Below are 24,646 nucleotides of genomic sequence, written 5' to 3' on the forward strand. Positions count from 1 at the left end.
CCTGATTGGACAATGGTTCTTGCTTCTTGGCATGTCTTTTAGTGTTTTTTTTTGTCACTCTCTTACTGGTTTCTCACTGACACAGAACTCACAAGCAGAAGCACGCTTATTGTTTGCTTCTGCATATTCAACAACTTTTAAGTTTGAACGCTGCATCATAAGCAGACCATTTTCTTTTGATTTCACGGTTGTTTATTTTCTAAGATTTTCACACTAGTATTTAAAATGATTTAGTTATAGATTTGCTAGGGCTTTATAGAGGAATGTCACCTGCTTTATCACTGTCAAACTATAATTGTATGATGTGTTTATTTCAACGCAGCCCTATAGATGGTCATGTCTGTGGTCATAACAGGCTACTTAAATTTTATTACAGATTTTATTGACTCTATGTATTACATTTTCAGATTGGTTACAGACTAGGTGGTCCGGTGGTCAATATGCACGAAGAGATCAAATTACATAGTAGCAGACTAACACCAGAGCCACAGCACTAATGTTCATTGTATTTTTTTGATTGACTCGTAAGGTCCAGTATTTTGTGAAATGCTGATTCAAGTTAAATAAAAATAAATTTTTAGCATTTTTTAAAGAAGTGAGTCCATAACTTATGTTCTGTCATCGGTGATCTACAACAGCAAATTTTGGCTCCTGGTCTGTCAGGTTAAGTTGCTGGCGTGCTGGGAGAGATTTGTATACTTGGAGTGCCTGCAGGCATGGAGCCCTTGGCAGTTCAATTCACCATTCCCAACTAGTGGGAGTTGCAGGAGGTGGTGCAGTCTGGGGGACATGCTGTCTACCACTTCCCGCTGTTCTCATTGGCCCAGAACTGAGAATTGCGAACACTCGGAGTTGCAGGTCTCTGTGTCTGCAGATCTTCCAGGCAAACAAAAAGTTCTGACGTGCCAGCAGCTTACCCTGACGAGCCAGGAAACCAAGTTTACCAACCACTGAAATAAAGGGTCAGTTTATGAATGGGTCATAGCATTTTGCCATATGTACCTATTAATCTTAGGAGGTCAGCTTATAAACTAACAGGCTAATGAACAAGTATATACGGTAAGTGGTTGGCCACTTCAAAAATGTTATTAGTGGGCTCTGGAAAGTATATTCTTGTTACATCACTCAGATCACAATGAAATGTTTTTAGCATTATATACACACACAATACACCAATCCATATACGATGTATGCGGAAAGTAGTATGCATGCATTTGCAAAAAAGGTTTTTATGCATAGAATACAACATGTTAAATTCACACTTACAGGAAGAGGGCCCAAATCATTAGGGTTCAAAGAAGCTTTTGATCTCAAATGGACTGGAAATTTCAGCCGTGGATCTTCCTGTAACAAATACAACACTGCAAATCCATAACAATTTAAACCACAAAGATGCTTCTCATTTACAGTTACTATATAGCTTGTTAGATCAGAGCCAGTTTTAGTTTTCAAGATGCAACACAAGTAACGGTAGTGCAGAAATTCTCTAACATTAGTTCAAACCAAAATACAGAGCTACAATTTCATGTAATAAATTGAAGAACTAATTGCTTTAAATAAATGGACACAGTTATATTAGGAGATATTATACATTGTATGGTAATACAATATGTGAATGCTTTGTCACCATTATTAAATCAATATTCAATCCAATAATACTTTTATAGCATGACAAGTTGCTATGCAAGCTCTGCCAAAGTACAAACCTTCAGGCAACTATGAGAGTTACATACAATAAATCAGACAGGCCTTTGCGATGTGTTTAGGATTCTACACCTTGTGCTCATTTGTCATTGTCCTTTGTGATTTTGTCAGTTTGCTACGTAGCATGCTGGCATCTTTCCTTTCTCCTGGGGTTATGCACACTGATTGATCAATTCCTTTGCTGTACTAACAATCTAGACAGAAAGTTATCATCTAGACAGAAACTTCCTTATGAAAGCAAGTCAAAACTCATATAATACACATACTCATACAAAAATGGAAGAATTCTTTTAAGACTATTCTGAAGGCAAGAGATGGAGAGCCCTATGGCACATTCCTTTGTAAAAAGTTTGCACTTGTCCAACTCACAACTAAGAAAACTGTACATTTCTTTTGAATTGGTACCCCTTTTCAAGTCATGTCAAAGGCCAGTTCTGAGGGTGTATTTTGTTCTCATCTCAATATTTTTCGTTACCGTTTGCTAACGGGAGAATAGCCATTCAGTTCTGCATTTTTGTATTTACTTTTTAAAATCTTTCTATAGTGCCTTCTCTCTCCAGGCAAAAGACAACCTTAGCTTCATTATCTGCCATTTCATAATGCAATCAGCTTCAATTCCTTTTTCCAGATGCACAGCATAGCAGTATCCCGGGTCTCTTATTTACTGGATTTGTAAACATGCTAACTTGTAGTGTGTTTCTTCCTGATACAGAATTTTTTTTTCAAGCAGTGATCACTTTACAGCACAGCTAATGAGAGCCAGGAACACTCAGCAATTAACAAGCTGGGAAAGCAGTCTGTCCATGCTAAGATTTATAACTTTTAATATTTGTGTGGGTTTCAAGTACTATATTTGGGTTTGTGTTTTTTCAACAGCATTTTTAATGGCAAAGGGAGCCATGACGATGCAGTCTCTCTTCTTCCATGGGTATTTCATTTTATAGATGTGTACTAAGTCTCTTGGGAGCAGAGCATTCTTCAAGAAGTCTCCTACCCTTTGGAATACACTCACTGCATTGTTTGAGACAGCCTGAAACTATTGACCTTCAAGGCAAAACCAGAGAAACTCATCTTTTTTGCACGTCTTTTAGAGAGGGAGATACTGCTTGGCAGTTAATGTCTAGGAAGGGTGGGGCATTTCTGTTTTTTGCACTGGTTTATTTAGCAATGGTTGCATTATGTGGGATTACTGTAGATTCTCTATAATCAATCAACATTTAAATAATGAATGGAGAATCTAGAGCAAAATATGCATCTTTCTGATTCTTATAAATGTAGAAAGAAAAACTAACAAGTCAGGCTGGAGAAGCCCATCTCTCACACTAATTTTGTAAAAAAGAGGAAGAGGAAGAAGAACTTCTTATGCTTGTATCACTGTACAGACATTAAATTAATGGCAATCTGGGTCCAAACAATACAAATAAATTAAACAAACAATATATATAAAATAGAAAAATATTCGGGTTTACCTGGATTTACCCAATACTGAGCTGATTGAGCTTCTGCAGCATCAAAACTAGCAGCTATCACGTAACAGAATCATAGGACTAGAAAGAACGATCTCCCCGGATATTAATAATTTTTCACAAACATATTCCTAACTGTCTATAGTTTAAGCTGAAATTGATTTTGACTTTTAAGCACTCAAATACATATCTCTCAAAGCAGTTTTATGTTCAGTGAGTTTTTTTTAAAGGGGAAAAACATTTATGTCCTAGGTGAGTCAGTACACACAAAACTATGAGTCAAATACACTTTTATGGTCAAGTTCTAAGTATAAAAATTAACTAGACACTGAAGAGTAAGTATTTTGAACAATAACTCTGTAAAAAAATAGGTGACTGGCAGTGTTCCCTGCAAGCTGTGCACTTGTGAGGCTGCTCAAGAGAGATTGAAATTCAAATGCCATCTAACGGATTAGCAGAGGTAGATTGTTGTTTCTACTGGCAGTTCACATTTGCACATGCCTTAGGGCACATAAAAATTTATTCCACACATGAATTGGAATGATTAGTGAGCACTGGTGACTGGATAATACAATGCGCTTCTAGAATAGAAAGTACTGTAATAATGATGAGTTCTATCAGCAACTAGTGTCAGCCTACAAAACATGGCTACAAGGGATCTGGTTAGCTCCCAATCCATGATTCTGTTACCTTTGGGCTTAAAAAAAATTTTTTTTTTGAGAGAAAAAAATGCACAACAAACAACTACACCCAAGTAAGATCAAGAATCCAGGCAAGAAACATAAAAATAAAAATTCAAGGCTGATACCCTGTCCTTAAGAATGCTTAGATTCTGCAGCGCACAGAATATATCATGCATAGTTCCAAGAATGCAGACACAACTAAATAAATTAAGGAATTGCCAAGAGCATTATTCTTATACAAAAGGCAAAAAGAACATGGACAGATGAGTCTCTTTATTCTTCATTAACTTAAAAAAAATTCAGCTTTTCGTTTTTCCTTTTTAAAATAGTACACAATAAAAAATGGAAGAAAAATGCACTGTACTGAAGCAAGGCAGATAACATTGCATATCAAGATACCTAAATAACAATTTATTATGATAATTTTAATGCAAGACCAGTGAAATGGAAAATGAAATGTATTAAAATTATGAGTGTCAGCTTCAAAACTAACAGTGGTTCCAAAACACTTAGGAAGACTGTGTCTTAGAAATCCAAACTTAATAAAACCTCTAGATTCAAACTTTGAGGTATCCTAAATCTTGTTCAGGATTTCAAAATTTAAAGGGCTGTCAAACAAGTAAAAAAATTATATCACAATTAATTGCACTGTTAAGCAATAATAGAATACCATTTATTTAAAATACGTTGGATGTTTTCTAAAGTTCTCAAGTATATTGATTTCAATTACAATACAGAATACCAAGTATATAATGCTCACTTTATTTTTTATTACAAATACTTGTACCATAAAAAATAAAAGATAGTATTTCCCAAATCACTTCATACAAGTCTACAGTGCCATCTCTTGATAATAAAGTTGAACTTATAAATCTAGAATTATGTACAATCCCCTCCCTCCTGCATTCCAAAATAATACAGTGTAAAACTTTAGAACGTACAAGTCCAGTCAGTCCTACTTTTTGTTCAGCCAATCACTCAGACAAACAAGTTTGGTTACGATCTGCAGGAAATAATGCTGCCTGCTTCTTATTGACCATGCCACCTGAAAGTGAGAACAGGCTTTTGTATGGTACTATGGTATGTGTCAAATGTGCCTATTTATATGTACCTTCATACCTCAACCATGATTCCGGCAGACTTGTAGGCTCCAAGTGTAAGTTACATTTTCACGATAAGAGGCTGCACTACAGTATTGGTATAAGTTGAACTGAAAAATTACTTTTATCTTTTTACAGTGTAAATATGTGTAATCAAAAATAATGCACATTGTACACTTTGTATTCCGTGGTGTAATAAATATCAACATATTTGAAAACAAAAATAATTCCAAAAATATGTAATACATTTCAATTGGTATTCCATTGTTTAACAGTGTTAATGACAATTTATTTAATTGTGAGTAATTTTTTGAGTTAATCACATGAGTTAACTAGGATTGAAATTGTTGAAATAGCCCTATAAAATTGTTAAAAATTATAATCATGTTCACTATTATATTAAATATACAGTACAGGCAGTCCCCGGGTTACATACAAGATAGGGACTGTAGGTTTGTTCTTAAGTTGAATTTGTATGCAAGTCGGAACTGGTACATATTGTAGGGGAAACTCTAGCCAAATATTTCTCCAGAGCTCAGTTTTATTCTCCCACACCTCACTTCCCTCAGTCCTTTATTCTCAAGCTGATTTCTCTGCTGAGAAAAGCCGCTCCTCATCTCCCTGGTCTGCTGGAGGGGGGGCACTAGCTTCGCGTCTCCCTGGTCTGCTGGGGGAAAGCAGCTAGTGCGGGGTTGCCTCACCCCGTTTGTAAGTAGGGATCCGATGTAAGTCGGATCCGTGTAACCCGGGGACTGCCTGTATATGGTCTTTAAAAGGCAAAAGATGCACTAGAAAAATGTGTGTAAATACACTAAGGGTAAGTTTGCTGACATAAAAGACTCCTGTGTTTGTGGAATGGCAGGATAACTACTACCACAGCCACTTGAGGATGTTAGCTTGTGATTATGTAACTCCAATATTTGTGTAACAGTAGCACCCATGGGCACAATTGAGCTAAGTGCTATATAAACTCTCAAGCAGAAAGGGTACGTCTAGACTACAGGGTTCTGTCGACATAGGAGCGTCTAGACACATTCAGTTCCATCGACAAAGCAAGCTGCTTTGTCGACAAAACCCTGTAGTCTAGATGCAACCCTACAGGCAATAACACCTTCTATCGACAGAACTCTGTCGACAGAAGGTGTTATGCCTCGTAAAATGAGGTTTACCAGCGTCGACAAAACTGCTGAGTTCTGTTGATGTTATGTCGACAGAATTCAGTGGTAGTGTAGACGCAGGTATAGTTTTGTCGACAAAAGTCCACTTTTGTCGACAAAACTCAGTAGTCTAGAACACACCCAAAGGGTCCTTGAATGATGAACTTACAATTTAATTAAAGACAAGACGTAACAAGTACATAAAAACAGCAGCAAGGAGGGTATCAGACTCACTGTCAGGGGGTGTGTGCGCATGTGTATGAGAAAGTGAATGGGACAGCTGCTCTAGGGGGCAGAAATTTAAAGGGGCCCTGCTGCCAGAAATTGGGGCCCTTTAAATCACTGAGAGAGCTTTGGATGGAGTGTTCCAGACAGTGCTGGGAGGGGAGGGATGATGCAGTCCAGGCAGCACTGACGGCCAGAAGCCTTGGCCCCACCCCTTCTGCCTGAGGCCCCACACCTTTTGGCAGCATGGATCCAGCAGTCTCCCACCCTTGCCTAGGGGGCCCAGAGAGCCTGTCAGATCATCTGGAGGGTATACAGGAAGTAAAACAAAAACAACAAGGTAAAAATAGCCAGAAAACACCAACAGATTTAAAATTTGATAAGCTAGAATGAATCTTACCCATGTGGTAGTCTTAGTATTGTGATCAATGAAGAAGGGCCTGCCATTTGGTGCTATTCTCATCTCCCAACCAGGTGGCAAGAAGCTCTGTGCCACTTTGTGCTGGGGCTTAGGAGAAGTATAAGGTGATGGCTGTGGAGACTGTGGGTTGGAAAGGGTGTCCTTCACGGCTCTGCGCACAGGAGAGTCCTTCATACCCTGTGGAAAAGGAGCAACATTAAGATTCCACTAATGTCACTTGTATTATATTCTGAGTGACACTTGGCATCATGAGCTCAACTCATTTTCAATGCGGCTACAACTTACACGAACAAGCGATATAACGCTATCTCTCAATCACAACGTTATTTTAAAATTGGCTGCTCCTTGTTGCACGTGCTTTCATTGTAAAGATCATGGTGTATTATCACTTTCATCTCACAGAAATATGGCCATTGTAGCTAGGATCTGAAGCCTTTTTCTATTGTCTCTTTGTACATACCAAAAATTAATTTTATATAAAAAGTACAGGCACTTCTTTGCTATTTACACAGTACCACATCTGACAAACACTTTAAAGCAAAAAGGCATAGATGAATATAAGGCAGTGTAAGATACCTCAAATACATTTTTTCATCAATTAGGAACTGATATCACCAACCAAAGTGTTTACAACAGGCATTAAGCAAGTTCCTAAAATAAAGATAGGTTCAAATGCTTCATACATAAGAACATAAGAATGGCCGTACTGGGTCAGACCAAAGGTCCATCTAGCCCAGTAGCCTGTGTGCCTACAGTGGCCAGTACCAGGTGCCCCAGAGGGGGTGGACAGAAGACAATGATCAAGCGATTTATCTCCTGCCAGTGTGGCTGGCAAGCGGGACTTGCCACAGTTCGGCGAGCCCTGTAAATATGTATGGCCTTTTTGGAGGAAGTGGTAAGTACTGTGCTGAGAATGAATCCCACTGAAGTAAATGGGCATTTCAGACCTTAGAAAAATTAATCTTTAGTTGTTTTAGTATGGATACAGAAGCCAAATTTTGGGCACAGACTTTTACAAGTAAAGGAAGTTGACTAAACTTTATCATAGTCCAAAAAAATCATTAAAGAAAACTTTTTCTAATGAAACAAGATGGCTGCTAAGTCTGTTAATAAATCAAGGCAATATCTTCAAAAGCACTAAAAGGAAATAAAAATACCCTGCTGAAAAGAATGAAATATAAAACCAAAAGCTTTGAGATATCATCATGAGTTGGCAAAGGTGACAAGAATGGGATAGCTGCAAAATTGAAATGAAAACAAAAGGTGATAAAGACAACAGAAAGAATGAAAAGTCAGGGTAGAAGTGAGCTTTGTTAGATGAGACAGGTCTTCTCACCTCAAGTGGAGCAGATAAAGTTACTGTAGGTGAGCTGAGGCTACGAGGCCGTCTTATCTGAGGCTCGCTTAGATGGTTGTTACTGTTTGCTGCTGACCCAACTGCACCATCTTCTGCAAGCTAGTTCAGGGGAAAAACAAGTTAACTAAGTTTCAGGATCATGATTATCTGCAGCTAGGCTGTTTAAATAAAAAGTCATCAGTATTCTGCTAATCCTGTCCCAAATGAGCTTTAAATGCATTATTTCAAAGAGTATGTTCAATGGATTTAAAAATGATCCATGCTTGAAACAACAAACAACTGCTTAGGTACTATTGCTCTCATTTCCCACCACTGTGGTTATGAACTCCAATTATATCTTTATTCTGGACCTGCTGGATATTTAGCAAAAAAAATAATCTTAATCGCTGTAAATCTTCATGGTCAAATGTAATAATTTTATTCTAAATTGCCATGGCATTGCATGGAGGGCATCTGTTTAAGAACCTTAAAACAGTCTTTCAGATGGAGTGAGACCCAGCGTAATCTAAGCATTCTGTGGTACTGTTTAATCTCAAAGAGCACATCTACACTGCAGCATTATTTAGAAACAACTCACATTATTAGTGCGCAACTACTCAGCAAGCCTGTTATTTTGAAATCATTTCAAAAAGAGGAGGGAGAAAAATTGTTTTCCTTGGCCTTTGATATAGGACAAGCAGCAATGGGCTTAAATTGCAGCAAGGGAGGTTTAGGCTGGACATCAGGAAAAACTTCCTAATAGAGGGTATGTCTACACTACAAAGTTAATTTGAACGAACAGCCGTTAGTTCGAATTAACTTTCATAGTTAATATTGTCTATACATGCAAACCACTAGTTCGAACATCATTTGAATTAGCAGAGCACTTAATTCGAACTAGGTAAACCTCATTCTATGAGGACTAACGCCTAGTTTGAATTAAGTAGTTCGAATTAAGGGCTGTGTAGCCACTTAATTCGAACTAGTGGGAGGCTAGCCCTTCCCAGCTTGCCCTGGTGGCCACTCTGGGCCAAACCAGGGAAACTTTTCTGCCCCTCTCCCTGCCCCGGAGCCCTAAAGGGGCACGGTCTGGCTACAGTTCTTGTGCCAGCTGCAAGCCTGCCAGCACCCAGCCAGCAGACTCTGCACCTGGCACGGCATGAGCCAGCCACCCACTGCCACCCAGCCCTCCGCCTCTTCCGAGGACCAGGCTGGCGGCTCACAGGAGCCTGCCCGGGGCTGTAAGAGGCCGGCGCCCGCCTGGACTAGTGCGGAGATCGTGGACCTCATTGAGGTTTGGGGGGAGGCCTCCAACATCCACGACCGCCGCACTAGGCACAGGAAAGTGGCCGTCTAGGGCAGGATAGCTACCAGCCTGGCCACCAAAGGCCACATGCGAACCCAGGAGCAGGTTTGCATGAAAATCAAGTTGGTCCAGTGAGACCCCCAACCCTTATCCCTGAGCTTAGAACATAAGAATGGCCATACTGGGTCAGACCAAAGGTCCATCTAGCCCAGTAGCCTGTCTGCTGACAGCAGCCAGCACCAGGTACCCCAGATGGGATGGACTGAAGACACTGACAAAGCAATTTGTCTCGTGCCATCCATCTCCAGCCTTCCACAAACAGAGGCCAGGGTCGCTGTTCCTACCCCCTAGCTAATAGCACTCCATGGATCCAACCTCCATGAATTTATCTAACTTCTCTTTAAACTCTGTTATAGTTCTAGCCTTCACAGCCTCATGTGGCAAGGAGTTCCACAGGTTGACTACACGCTGTGTGAAGAACAACTTTTGCTTATTAGTTTTAAACCTGCTGTCCATTCATTTCATTTGGTGTCCTCTAGTCCTTCTATTATGGGAACTAATGAAGAACTTCTCTTTATTCACACTCTCTACACCACTCAGTTTTATAGACCTCTATCATATCCCCCCTCAGTCTTCTCTTTTCTAAGCTGAAAAGTCCAAGTCTCTTTAGCCTCTCTTCATATGGTACCTGTTCCAAACCCCTAATCATTGTAGTTGCCCTTTTCTGAACCCTTTCCAAAGCCAAAATATATTTTTTGAGGTGAGGAGACCACATCTGTACACAGTACTGAAGATATGGCGTACCATAGTTGTATACTGCCCCTCCCCCTTCTTCCCCTGGCTTCCCCCTTCCAGCTCCCTTTTCCCAGGTTTCCCCCTCCCCTCTTCCACCCTCTCTCTTCCCCTCTCCCACCGCCTTTTCCCAGTCTCCCCAGAGGTTAATCCCTCCCCCCCAGTTTTGTTAAATAAAGAGAGTTTCTATTTTTGAACACACTTGTCCTTTATTTTTTACGTGAGGAAGGGAGGCTAGGAAGAGGTAAGTGGAAGGAGGTGAGGGAGGAATGGGGCACGAGCCCCCGATGTGGAGGACTGGGGTGGCTCTGCGGGCTCCTTGGGGTGGAAGCTCTCCTGCAGGGCCTCCTGGATCCTGACAGCCTCCCGATTAACCCCCCCAGATGGCAGCCTGCAAAAAGTGCAGCCAGGCTGATGGCCGAGTGCTGTGATGTGCAGAGTGTGGGCACTCAGGGCACTCCAAGACAGGACTGCTTTGCTGTCCCTCATCGAGGTACACAAGCAGGCGGGGAACCCTGAGAACTGTCTGTCCGCGGTGGGGGTCGGGTCCCCTTAAGCACAGCCCTCTGCTAACCTGAGACAGCAGCTCCACGCTCTGAGTCCTAACCTGATGCCCTGCCGGCACTACTTCCGGCCAGCCTTAACCTCGGTTCAGGGTCCACTCAATGCGGACATGCTGTTTCAAATTAGCAAAACACTAATTCGAATGAGTTTTTAGGTCTAGATGCACTAATTTGTATTAGTTTAGTTCGAATTAGTTAATTCGAATTAAGTTAGTTCAAATTAGTGCTGTAGTGTAGACATACCCAGAGTGGTTAAACACTGGAATAAATTGCCCAAGGAAGTTGTGGACTATCCATCACTAGAGATATTTAAGAGTGGGTTGGATAGACATCTATCAGAGAGTGGTCTGGACTCGACCTCTAAAGTCCCCTCCAGTTCTAGGATTCTATGATTCTTACTCCAACTTCTATAACACTCATTTCATAAGGAGCAAGGAAAGATGAAAGTAGAGTGTTCTTCCTTCGACTTCCTGCAAAGTAGACAGTGCCTAAAGCCAAGTTAAGCTACTTTGACTTCAGCTATGCAATTAACGTAGTGAAGTTGGATCTCTTAATTCAACTGTAGCCTGCAGTGTAGACTTACCCAAATGGAGCTAGACCCAACACATTCTCTAAGCATTCTACTGTATTGTTTAATCTCAACAACAAACTCCATACCTGCATAATGGGCCGAGTCCAAGTTGTGGTTCGATTGTTATGATTGACATAATAGGTACGTCCCTTAGCATCTTTCCTTTCTTCCCAGCCGGAAGGTAAGCCTGGTGTAGTATGTACATAGGCCACTGATGGCTGTTTATGCAAAAAATAGTGTATGATTAATTTGTGGTTCTTTGAAAAAAATATCTTCAGAAGAAGTCTACTTATAACCATTCTTATAATCAAACACAGTAGAACATTTGGAAATACAGGTCTTCAATTCTCTAACACGGGCTCTCTCTCATATCTGGCTCATCACCCTCCTCCCTTCCAGGTGCAAGTCTTCTGGCTCACATTTCCATAGCTACAGGCACTGTCAGAAAACATCTCGGCTTCCATGTGGTGCTACAAACATTATAAGAATTGCTTTCATGAGAATAAAAATGTTTCTCTCTTGCTAGAGATAGTATTTATTCCCTGAAGTTGATATACATAAGTCACAGGAACAGAGGCCACAGAGATCCTAGAGGAAAGAACACAGGTGGAAAAGTTAAGAACGTCTAAGTTCTCACTTGGGTTCTCCCATGGACAGGTAAGCAGGCTTTGGTCCATCACCACCTCTCTTGGTTTTCACCCCTGTAAAATGGAGTGAATAAATAACCTACCTCGGAGGGTTTAGTAAAGATGAATTAGTTATTGTTCAGGCAATAGTTTGTAAGTGCTAAGAAGAATGCAAATAGATTTGGAGCTGGAAGTCTTGCTTAAATTTTCTGAGACACAGTGTCCCCCATGAAGACAGAGACATGATCCTGTACTCCTGTGACCACCTCCTTTCCCCAACTCCAATAGTATATGGAGCATATTAGTAAGCAGTGGAAAAGGAGGACATGGATGTAAAATGTGTCAACATACTGATAATGATGATGCCAAAAGGACCAGTCTCAGGAGCTAACCTGCAGAGCCAGACAAATGGGTTAACTATTTTCAGGACACTTTTCTGCTGAAAAGAACTTTCACATATTGTAGGACAAGTTATTGGCCTCTAATTAATCCAATGGTACATGGTGATGCACTCTAGGAACTTGCAGGGATCCAGTGGCAGCCTTTTAATAAGCCTAGATAATTGAAAATCTAAAACTCGGGAGTCTCTTCTTCCTTATGACAAAGTTTTGATTGGCAGGAGGATGATGTAACCAAATGCCAAACCAAAGACCTGCCAAGAGAAAGCAAGTGCCTGAACTTAATTGTCTTGTCAGTTTTTGTGTAATGCTTTATTGTATCATCAGAACTACTAATCCCCCTAGAAGCAGGCAGCTTTCTAGACAAAGTAGACAAGGCCCCTTGTTACACTAATCTACTTTTTCACAATGCCTTTTCCTTGTGTGGACTGCAACAATAGATGTGGCATTCTTTTACAGATATGAAAGGACAAATTCTTTTCCCTTCCAGAAATCAAAGTAGAAATACAGATGTTAAGATGCCAGCAGTGCTCGACTGCCTTATCTGTTATGGGAACACAGCAAAGTGGGCAGGGAGCAGACCCATATTTAAACAAACTTATTCTGTTCAAAGCCTGTGAATTTCACATTGAGTGTAACAGTGCAAGTGCTTAAGTTGATGTTATAACAAGTGCCAGTATCTAAACTTGGAAGAAATGGGGCTGACAGCTGAGTCACAGAGACACACTAAGCCCATGTCCGAGCTACATGTAGCTGTGGGGCCTGTTTTCACACTGTGCTGCACGCAAGAGAAAACTGAAGAACTCCTTTAAGGCTGTTGGGAAGAGGGAAGATGAGACACACCTGTTTCTAAAAGAAGCCATATTAAAAATATATATATATAAAAAACTAAAGCAGGAACAGAAGAATGGAATTGTAAAGTCTTGCCACTGTCTGAAACCTGCAGTTGCTGGATATAAGTAGGCTAGAAGTAGGCTGAGAAGTAGGATAGAAGTAGGCTGAGAAGCCCATTCATGCTCTAAGTCACCCTTAACTCTAGAGCAGCGGCTCCCAACTGCCAGTCCGTGGACCAGTGCAGGGCCACAAACTGCTGGCTGTTGGGCCACAGCGGCTGCCAGAGCTAAAGCTAGCTGGTTGCACTGACTCTGGAGGCTGGGGCACACTCTGGTCCCCAGAGCCGCTGCACAGCAGCTGGCTTCAGCTGCAGCAGCTGCCTGCACCATGGCAGCTACTGGAGCTGAAGCCGGTTGCTGTGCGGCGGCTCCGGGAGCTGGGGTATATATTTTGGCAAACCAGTAACATTTTATCGGCATACTTGCATATTCGTTATTTGCATAATGAATATGTAAATAAAATATTGCCCGTCTACCAAGAGTTTGTGAATGAGTTTGCCGGTCCGTAGTATAAAAAAAGGTTGGGAACTACTGCTCTAGAGGAGAGATTCCTCTAATGCTCATTCACACTGTGTAATCGAGCCAAACATTAAGGCAATTACCCAGCAAACAAGTCACATTGCAGATGGAACATTTTGTACAATTTTTACATTCTGCTCAGCTGTAGGTAGGAGCATTACCCATGCCTCTCCTGCTGAGACACTGGTGCTGAGAGTCACCCTGTGCCTGGTCTGGCCCCAGGCGTGGTCAGACACTTATTCTTCTGCCTTTGTGACCCTAGCCCAGCCCCCCAGGAGCTGGTGGAATTGTCTGCCCTGGCCCAAGAATGTGTGGCTGAAAATTCCTGAGGCGACATGTGGGATTGATACATGTGCCCTCCTTTACACTGTACCCCACGCCCCGCCCAATTATTAGGGGCCACAAGTTGCCTGTGGGTATAACAAATTTTAAATGCAAGAAGGTCAAATGAGGCTTCATTTTGCAAAGTATTGGACACTCCTGTAACACAATGAGCAGCCCAAAAGCATTCTTTTAAGACTATCTCAAGACAGATCTATATATAAAAGACAATGATGTTTCTGGAAGAAATTAGCCAGAAATTTAATGAATGTTTTAGGACTGGGTGGATCCTAATTCTTTTTAGGTAGTCTTTCCAAAAATAGAAGTCTACGTCAGACAAAAGACTACCATCCTCATTGAAGAAGAGCAAAATAATCTTTAACAGGGGACAAACATGTTAAACTGCTGCTTGTTGGGCTTAGTTGAAAAATTCACCACCATCATAAAGTATTATTCTTATCCTATGACACTGGTGAATTGTTTCCCTTCAGTTAAAACTGAGGAACATTCAGAAGCTCACATGTAACACATTTTTGGAAAGTTAGAAAACGTGTACCTTATCCTTTCTGCTCTAATTCAGTCCTGGTTATCTGTATGTGAATCTTACAAAGTATATTTTACATTGTATACCTTGATGAGACATTTCATTTTTCTTTTTCTTGTAGAAATGCTTTTTGTGTAACTGTGAATTTATTGGACATAGCCAAGTTAGTCTGTTACAGAAAAAAACAACAAATGGTCTGGTAGCACTTTATAGACTAACAAAACATGTAGACGGTGCCCACGAAAGCTCATGATACCATCTACATGTTTTGCTAGTCTATAAAGTGCTACTAGACCATTTGCAGGGTTTTTTTTGTGAATTTATTGAATAGGACTATCTGTTACGGCTTTTTAAAATCTGCACTTTTCCATATAAAATTGAATCTGTAAGCAATATTTCAAAAGTCAAATGGCACATGTGACAACTGGAACACCGTAACAAATAGGCATCAACAGGGTTCATCATGGAAGTAGGGATGTTAAATAATGGTTAATTGAATAGTGGATTAACCCCATAAATTCTTATTGGTTACTTGACAATGATAGTCCCCAGGGCTGGGGCAACAGCCAGTGTGCTGCCAAGGAGACCCCTCCCACTCCGCGCTGCTGCTGCTGTATCAGAGGCAGCAGCATGGGGTGCCAGTTTAACAACCAGCTCCCCTCACAGACAGGCTGCCAGATGCTCCGTGCTGCTGCCTATGATAGAGGCAGCAGTGCAGGATGGCAGCAGCCCCTGTCCGGGGGGGTGGGTCTGAGCTCCCAGACCCAGCGCAAGCTGAGCTGTCTGCGACCTGACTCCTAATATGCTTTAAATGCAGAAACACAAGGGGTATAGGTCTCAGACCCAGTGCAAGCCAGGACTGAATTGGGCTGCTGGTCAGCCTGCTAAAAAAATTACTGGTAAAGTGGGGGAGTGGATTGCACATAGTCTACAGCATTAACCAATAAGCTTTTGCTTATCAATTAATTGACTACACTATTACACCCCTACATGGAAGCTGCTTACTGCACCAAACACCATGAGGCTTCACTGTTAGAAAAACACATGGAGAAATGGTAATTGCTTAAATGATGAAAATTTATGTGTCGTATATAAAATACATTACTGGATTCTTGTCTACAACACTATGGTATTTATGTTCAATTTAAAGAGAAAAAAACCCATTAGTAGGTATGAAACTCAGTCACAATAATAATGTGGCTAAAACTCTAGAAACAATTTAAACCATTTATACTTACAAAGGACGGAAGGAGGCAATTAGTCAACTGGATGATACATGGCAGATTACATTTAATTTCATAATCACTGCTATTCCCCTGCTTCAATCATGCTGTTCATCACCACTTTGAAATCTAACACATTTGAAGTTTCCCACTTGTTTTTTTCTGGTATTATTGACAGAATCTTGCATGCAGACATGAGAGACTTCAATAAAATTTTGGTTTTTGCTATAGAGATACCTGTGTGTTCAGTAACATGACACCTCTCAGGCCCATAATTCACCATAATTATCAGGGCTCAACAATTAGTGTAATCCCATGGCGAGTAGATTACGAGCCGGCACAGCTGCGCAGCGCAATGAACCGCACGGCTGGCGAGCAGGGCTCACCGCCGCTTGGCGAGCCCCGATAATTACAATGCAATCAAATGACTTATCTTTTGTGTAGCTTTATAAACAGCATTTTGTGTTGCACATTCATCCTGTTATAAAATAGATATTGTAAAGCAAGTTGAAGACTGTGGAAAACGATTGTGCCAGAGATTAAAAAAGCAAATGACAATGTATAGCAGAGTTACAGATAGAACCTCTCTAAACCGGGACTCTCACAGAACCAGATGTTCCTCAACCAGAGAGTCCTGGTGGAGGGCTGGAGGCAGGAGCTCTGAGGGGGCTAGGAGCCAGAGCTGGCTGCAGGGGACTGGCAGTTGGTAGCCTTGCACACTGGCTGGGCTGGGGGCAGGGTGGCTCAAGTGCCAGTGGGCTATTGCAGTGGGACGAGGCTGGTGGGGCAGTTGGGCAGGCAGTATTTGGGATATGGCATCTGGACTGGGATTGTTGGTGACACGGGGGCCAGAAATGACCTCCTGTGGTCGAGCAAAACCCCTCATGTGGGACCTGTTCAGTCTCAAGGGTGCCGGACCAGGGAGTTCCAACATGTATAGCGTCTCTGTTGCACACAGATTACTTCTAAGATCCAAAGTTTATTAGATCTCCTCCTGCATTTTGTTTTACCATCTATCTGACCATCTGTTAAAGAAAAGGAAGGAAACCAGGAAACAGAAGGGGAGGAGAAGAAGAATTTGTTCAACAATTTTGGCTGAGGCAGCTTGAAATCTTAATTCAGTCACCTCCTAAATGGCCATGATTTGGGTGTTTTAATCAGTGATTAGCTTGTCAGAAAAAAAAATGTTTTAAGCCACATGAATCTCAGCCAACAGGTAAAGAGATAATGTGTTCTAGGGTTGCTGATACTGTATAGAAATACAAGCATTCACTGCAGAGAGAAACTACTGATATTCTCAACAGTTTGCATTTTTAAGTGACTAGCTCAAAGGCTTTCAAGAAGTTTTTAAATCACTAGATTTTAATCACCTTGGATTCAACCCAAAATCAAAAACTGTTCTAAGTTGATTGGTGTCTATTGCCAATAGCTGCTTTGATTTTATAGGGAGCTATGAGGACACAGTCACAAAGGAAAGGGTCACTGGATGTGGAAACACTGAAGATCATACATGGTAATGTGTCGCTTCCTTTTTATTGTCTACTAACGCCTTATAAACTGAATCCAATTATTGGCAGCATTCCTTTGCCATATGAACTGAGTTTTGCAAACCAACACAGACTCAGAAACAATCCATTTAAAACACATTAAATTAGATCTTTCAGTTCTCTTTAACCATGCATTCTCAGATTTAAGTTGTATTTTCTTATTGGTTTCCTTCCATAAAATAAATCAAGGATGGGAGACATTTATTCAAGTTATCTGGTTCATCCTACTACCATCTATGACGACTAGTGATTTGTCCAGCCTAGTTTTACGGTAACATGTCTCAAGGGAGACTATTCAGGTTTGTCTGAGGTTTTCAATAAAGCTCTTAGAAATGATCAAATTAAAAAACATTGTGTATTTACACATACACATAAATATATCAACACATATTCAAAGCAGCACCCACTTTATGTAATTAAGTATCAAATATTGCTCATATTCTGCAATTGTCTTAAGTGGAAAAATAAGGTGCTCCCTGCAATACAATAGATAGATGAAGTATCATTACACTGTGTACTGACATTTTGTGCATTACTTTGTGTGTGTTATCTAACCACTGAAGGACTAACTGTGGTATAGTAAATACAAAATCACTATGAATGTTTAAAAAACACCAACAAGATTTTTCCTTGTAATATGCAGAAATATATTTAGCCATCACATCAACACTATATGCCTATTTTGGTACACAAAAGCTTACTGACCAAGCTTTCATAGAGTATCTCTACTCTGAATTAAGTTTTTAGTAGAGGAATACAAAATGTATATAACACGTGTGTGTAATTAATAGAATTATAGGCCAATAAAAGATTGGCGTTATATTAGAGATCCATGCAGTACATTTTACCTGTTCTACATGGCTATTAATCAAAATATTTGTATGTTTGTGAATGGTATTGACATGTAATTCAAAGTCCAAGGTATGTTTCCTTAATAAACACTGCATATTTTTGTTCAATAAAAAACATATGCCTTGATCCCTGAATTAGGGTCTCATGCTGCGTCTACAACACAAATAAAAATATATATAACTGGGTTTTGCCGGCACAGATATATCTATCTATCTATCGACAGATATAGATATATACAAAAGATGAATGTTTATATATTATCAGACAATCCACTTGTGTTAGGCTCATATTTAATCCTATTGTCAGTGTATGGGATAGCCTTAAAAACTATAGTGCAGCATGAAAAATAGCTTCGGGGTATTAAACTTCCAATTTAGACGCTTTCAATTTTTTTCTTGCACTATCAGAGTCACATAGCCAGGAATGGCTTAGTGAATGACAACTGGAAAGTAAAACCTGGTACACAACAAGGACCATCAACTACACTGAGAACTATGTAGGTACAACCTCTGTCTGTATTGTTCCCGAAGCTGGATCAAGGCTAAGAATACAACTGACTTATTCTAGTGTTAAGTCAACGCAAATGGTACAAGCTACATTTTAAAGGGTTTATTTGTATTTAAAAATGAAGTGCTATATCTTTCAATTTCTGAGTAAGAGTTAATGCTATTTATGAAGAGTATTGTTCTGTTAAAATCAATTGCATGATATCTGTATTTTTATAATGTGCCAATATTACTGTGATTTCACACGACTTCAAAAGGATTTTAAGCTAAAAACTGAAAAATAAATGTTAAAACTTAGCTAGAACTTCAAAAAACTTTAAACCAGTACAGTATACTGCTGCTATATGAAAAATATCCAGTGTCAAAGATGCTCAACCCAACCCAGATTTCATTTACAGAAAGTGTTTGATAAAGAGTATTATTACCGTTGGTTCTTCACCACCTGTGACAGTTGAAGAACGAGCTCTCCTAGATGGACCACTCTGCTGTTAAATGATAATTAATGTTACAGATAAGTATGTTTAGTGATGAAGGTAATAGCTTACGCTCACATCCTCAGGAATAAGGAACCATAGCCTTTCTGACACACTTTTCAATGGTGATCAGTTAGACTCAGGTAATGCTAAATAAAAGATAGCAGCAAGAAAAATGAAGCCATCATTCACTGATAACTCAGAAGAACATGCCATTTATACATTCAAAGACTGAGGCACTAGCCTAATGATCGTGATGCAGGACTCTAGTGCTATGATAATGACAGAACCTTTACTATAATGTAAGGTCTTTTAAAAAATTACTTTTTCCAAATAAAAATAATTGTACATCTTCAGCTCTACAAGCATAGAGCACAGACGTTTAGAAATGAAGAGGCAATTTTCTGGCCAGCAGTGAGTGTGCAGCTCTGTGAAAGTCAGAATAATAATGATAAAAAAAGAAATTGGTGTTCCAAGCTTTCAGTAAGGAGCAGTATGTTCCAGGACAGACAGCTTATTTAGAAATAAAGTAAGGATTTAGTTACTAGAAGAAAAATGATTGTTAATCCAGAAGAGGCTGATGATTATTTAGATCAAGTATGTCCCAGTTTTAAAGTTATGCTTATTTTTATACCGATGTTCTGAGCACCTAACTTCATTTAGTAAACATGATAAAACAAAATTAAAGGAAGAGCCATAACAAAGCCTAACTTCGTACATCAGTTCGAACAACCCACAAACAAGTGAATCAAAATATTGGAAAAAGCAGAAGCTTGCTGGTGCAGATTCCAGCAGAAGCCAATCACTGAGAGTAGGAAGAAGAGATAGCTTAAGTACGTTTTTGTGTGAGCCATAATATTTTTAGTGCAGGATGGTAAATAAATAGCTGCGTAGTACTTTACATACATTTAATTAAATACTTACAGAAACATCTATTATTGAAAAATCACTGTATCATAATGTCATATTTCAAATCATTACATAATCTCCAGCTTTATGTTGAATTAACCAATTCTAACAGGAAAAAATTGTTGAATGTTTAATGTAACTAGAAGTTTCTATTTAAAAAGCAGTCATTTCAAATTCAATGGTTCAATCATATCAATTTAACAATAAAAATGATGACAACGTAAGCACTATATTTATTCATATTTTGTAATTTACTGAAAGGGAAAAGTCTAAAGATTCTTTTCATTCATATGCCCATATTTACAGTTCTGGCAAAACAGGCAAAAGATATCTGCAGAAACTTCTACAGGAAATGTTAATGTTTTGTTGAAATGTCATCCATTATTAAATATTCTGGACAGCTACAGTCAAATGCTGATCTGATACAATTTTATTTTAAGTAAATTGAACTGTGTCATTACCACTTTGCCCAATTCTCTTGAAAACAATATAGAGCTTGCTGGACATTAGTAGTAAAGAGCTACTTATCTATGGATAGAGCCCTGTTCAGATACAAAATTAGTATCTGCATTTCCAAATATGATCCACAGATATCTGCAAATCTGCAGAGTTCTGGATACAAAATTTGTATTCAAAATTGCAAAAAAAAAAAAAAAAAAAGATATCATCCACGAATTAGCAGGATTCTAATTATGGAGCAAAAAAGAGAACTCAAATATACTTTTCCTATTTAAGAAATATAGTGGGATATGAAGCCTTTTCCGGTTCAAATGGATTTAGTTAATTTCTTAGCTTACTCTAACACTCCTCCCTATTTCTTCCTTTCTCCAAAAAAATCCTCCCATCTCTCAAATTAAATGAAAATGTCACCAATTTTGCCCAATTCTAATCATATCTCCCAGTAAAGTACATGGCAAAAATTCGATCAATTTCAGGGGGCCCACCATTTAATCCACTCTCTTTAATCATCTTAACTAAATTTTTTGTAAGACAAGTATAACCTCATTACTGGATTGGTCAATGAAACAACCTTACTTTGGAATCAGTTATTGAGTGGTAGTCATATTCATACCACTTATATATAAATGTTTGGAAGCCATTGCAACAGGAAAAGGTACCATTCAGAACCACAGTATAAATAAAATCAAATACAGAAGAAATAAAAATTAACTTTGGTTTACCAGTGATAAGTGAGACTGATCAGCAACCGCATCTGTTACACTGCAAGATCTCAATCTTGAAGAAGGATCTCTCTGCTAAAAGAAAGGAGAAACTTCCTAAATTGAATTGCATTAAACACACAAATTTTCATTTTATCAAATTCATTTCTGTTTTTCAACATTGTTCTCACAGTCCAAAATAAATCATGCTTGCCGCCCTGTAATCACTATCTCTTTTATATTTCTATAAAACCTTGCATCACAATCAAAATGTTCTTAAATTCTCAGCATTTCACCCTGGGCTTGTTTTGAACTGGCTGGGAACAGAAAGAAGCTGTCCACACATCTTGTCCTGTTATTTAACAGACAAAGTTATGGTTGCCTTATGGATAAAATTTGAGGGAAGACAGCTGTCTACTCTGCAGCTTCTCTGGGAAAATAAACAGCAGTTTAAGCAGTCTTGTAACTGGCAGCAAAGTGGGAAAGCTGACCCCAAATGAAATGCTAAGTCAAAGTCCCATGGTGCTTCTGACCATCTGTTTCTATGCCACTTCAGCTGAAAGCTCAGGGAATGCCCTGGTTATGGGTTGGAAGGATGAATGCAACATCAAACATACTTCCCAGCATCAATTCCTACTTTCAAAAGCCAGCAATAGGAAGAGCACCTTTATGTGTCACTGTATACAGACTGACTGTATCCACACTGCAATAGAAATGATCGTTTGCCACCTGAATAGATACATCTGTGCTAGCTTTAATCTAGCTATCACACTATAACAGCAGTGAAGACATGGTGACAAGGGCTTCAGTGAGGACTAGCAAAGAGAGTACATAACCAGGGTACTCAGTGAGCTTGTTCAACACATATTGAAGCCTGTGCCAATGCCTTTTTACTGTTATACTCAGTGTAATAGCTAGAACAAGCATGTATGGGTATGTCTATCCTGCTTTCAAGTCACATCTTCCACTGTTGTGCAGACATAGTGTAATGGAAGTGAAACTAATAGCAAAATGTAACTCAGAACAGATATTACTCTTAGCCTTCTGTCATTCTGTATACCTATTTATATTGTACCAATCACTACAGTAACTGTAATCATAATCAACATTACAGATGGTATGATAAAGAGACATTTAATAACTATCAGGCATGTGCTTCAGTCGCCTGTGGGCACTGCTCACTCTCGCTGTTAAAAAGCAGGTTTTTCTATATAATACAGCTGGCTATTGGGTTTAGAGGAAACAGAGACACTCTTATTTGCAGACAGGTAAATGTCCCAGTCCTCGCCTATCAAAAAAACAGCCTAGCAGCAGATGCCACAATCATAGTGGTAAAAGACTGATAGGGAACGGAGTATGAACTTATTAAAGATCACAGATGCTCTCCTACTCTGACCACCACAAAGTTTTTATTGGTAGTCAGAACAGGAGAGCATCTGTGATCTTAGATGTCCTCCATCCCACATGGTTTCTGAACCACAAATGAAAGGAAACCTCCACAAGGCAATATACAGCATGCCCAGTTCTTATGCTGGGGAAAACTTATGTTCATCTCTTACCTATATTTTTTAGATAAAATCTGAGTTTATTAGACTGTCAGATGGATTACCCAGCTTTCCAGGTGAATATGAAGATTACTGTCTTCATAAAAAGTCTATTTTGACAGTTGTAGCAGTTAAATCTCTCTTTATGTACTGCGACATGCTGGTTCCCACTACTGCAAAACGAACTAACGCTTAAAGAAAAACATGCAATATCATAAAGCTGATGATTAAGGCCCTACTTATTTTGCAAAACTGCGCAAATTCTGGCTTCTTCAATACTAGACTTCAACCACATTTTTGGTTTAGTTTATTTTGAACAGTCCAAAGTTTTGCATACATTTTGAGATTTGCAACATACCTTTGTTTCCCTATTAGTATAAAAGAATCCCATTTAACCAAGCTGATAGGGGTAGGACTTGGCTGGTCACTCCCCTCTCCCCCTTAATGACTGTAATACTTACAGCATAATGTCTAATTATTTTAAAAAATAGTAGATATAACATGGTATTTGAGTCTTTGTATTGTTCCAGCAATTTGTTTTAAAACAAATAGGTCTTTTGCAACTTTTCCAGATTGCCATAATTAATAAAAGGTCCATTATTACTTTTCCAAGATTATCTATGTCTTGCCCACAATTATTTGACCATCATCCTGCCACTGAAGTAGGGCCTTACTCATGGTATAATTGTGATCATGGTCAATACTAAGTGTGACAGAAAGTAATACTGGTAAACAACTGAACTGTATTTCCTGGCTCCAGACACTTGACTACAAAAGGACTACAAAAACTTCACAATATGGAGACCACATAGTTGTAGACATAACTTACTTAGGGTATGTCTACACTACCCCGCTAGTTCGAACTAGCGGGGTAATGTATGCATACCGAACTTGCTAATGAAGCCTGGGATTTGAATTTCCCGGGCTTCATTAGCATAAAGCCGGTGCCACCATTTTTAAAAGCCGGCTAGTGCGAACCCAGTGCTGTGCGGCTACACGCGGCACGGGCTAGATAGTTCGAACTAGCTAGCTATTCCGAACTATCTGTACGCCTCGTGGAACGAGGTGTACAGATAGTTCGGAATGGCTACGTAGTTCGAACTATCTAGCCCATGCCGTGTGTAGCCGCGCGGCACGGGGTTCGCACTAGCCGGCTTTTAAAAATGGCGGCGCCGGCTTTATGCTAATGAAGCCCGGGAAATTCAAATCCCGGGCTTCATTAGCAAGTTCAGTATGCATACATTACCCCGCTAGTTCGAACTAGCGGGGTAGTGTAGGCATACCCTTAGAGATTACATTGTACATGTATAGACCTCAACCTCCAGATTTGGGCTACAGTGCTGCAGTGAGATTGAGGGTTCAAAAGGTTCCATAGTATCATAGCCTTTTTAGTTGAAAAAGGTATCGTTTTGGAGATATTATGAGTGGCAGGACTATTGCAGGGGTCCTCAAACTTCATTGCACCACAATCCCTTTCTGACAAAAATCACTTCATGACTCCAAGATGGGAGACTGAAGCCTGAGCCAGCCCAAGCCCCATTGTCCCATGTGGAAGGATCCAAAACAAAAACCCCAGGCCTTCAACTGCAGGCAGAGATACTGTAATCTGAGCTGCAACTCTCAGGGCTAAGCCCCGGATGGTCAGCCTCAAGCTTCGACACAGGGCCTCGGCAAGCCTAACCCAGTCCTAGCGACCCCATTAAACTGGGGTCCCCACCCACAGTTTCAGAAGCACTGTACTAGTTTACTGATGAACCCAAAGAATCACCTTGCTAGACCTTTACAAATATGAAAGTTGGTCCCACTC

At 39.8% G+C, this 24,646-nt stretch overlaps 1 protein-coding gene across 12 annotated transcripts in view; it reads right to left on the reverse strand.

Annotated features, from left to right (window-relative positions):
- Positions 1–24,646, reverse strand: part of NEDD4L (NEDD4 like E3 ubiquitin protein ligase) — a 296,429-nt gene that overhangs the window by 43,796 nt on the left and 227,987 nt on the right. For 7 of the 12 annotated variants that reach the window (XM_075932622.1, XM_006116558.4, XM_006116556.4 and 4 more), the window contains 6 exons: positions 21,317–21,391; positions 19,179–19,238; positions 11,411–11,542; positions 8,093–8,212; positions 6,736–6,933; positions 1,267–1,344 (listed from right to left, as the gene is read on the reverse strand). In XM_075932622.1, the coding sequence (XP_075788737.1) occupies positions 1,267–1,344; positions 6,736–6,933; positions 8,093–8,212; positions 11,411–11,542; positions 19,179–19,238; positions 21,317–21,391 (663 nt within the window). The remainder of the gene's footprint in view (positions 1–1,266; positions 1,345–6,735; positions 6,934–8,092; positions 8,213–11,410; positions 11,543–19,178; positions 19,239–21,316; positions 21,392–24,646) is intronic. The other 5 variants (XM_006116559.4, XM_006116554.4, XM_006116555.4 and 2 more) reach the window with 3 other exon arrangements.

The sequence above is a fragment of the Pelodiscus sinensis genome, chromosome 6, assembly GCF_049634645.1.
Source record: "Pelodiscus sinensis isolate JC-2024 chromosome 6, ASM4963464v1, whole genome shotgun sequence".
NCBI classification, from domain to species: domain Eukaryota; kingdom Metazoa; phylum Chordata; order Testudines; family Trionychidae; genus Pelodiscus; species Pelodiscus sinensis.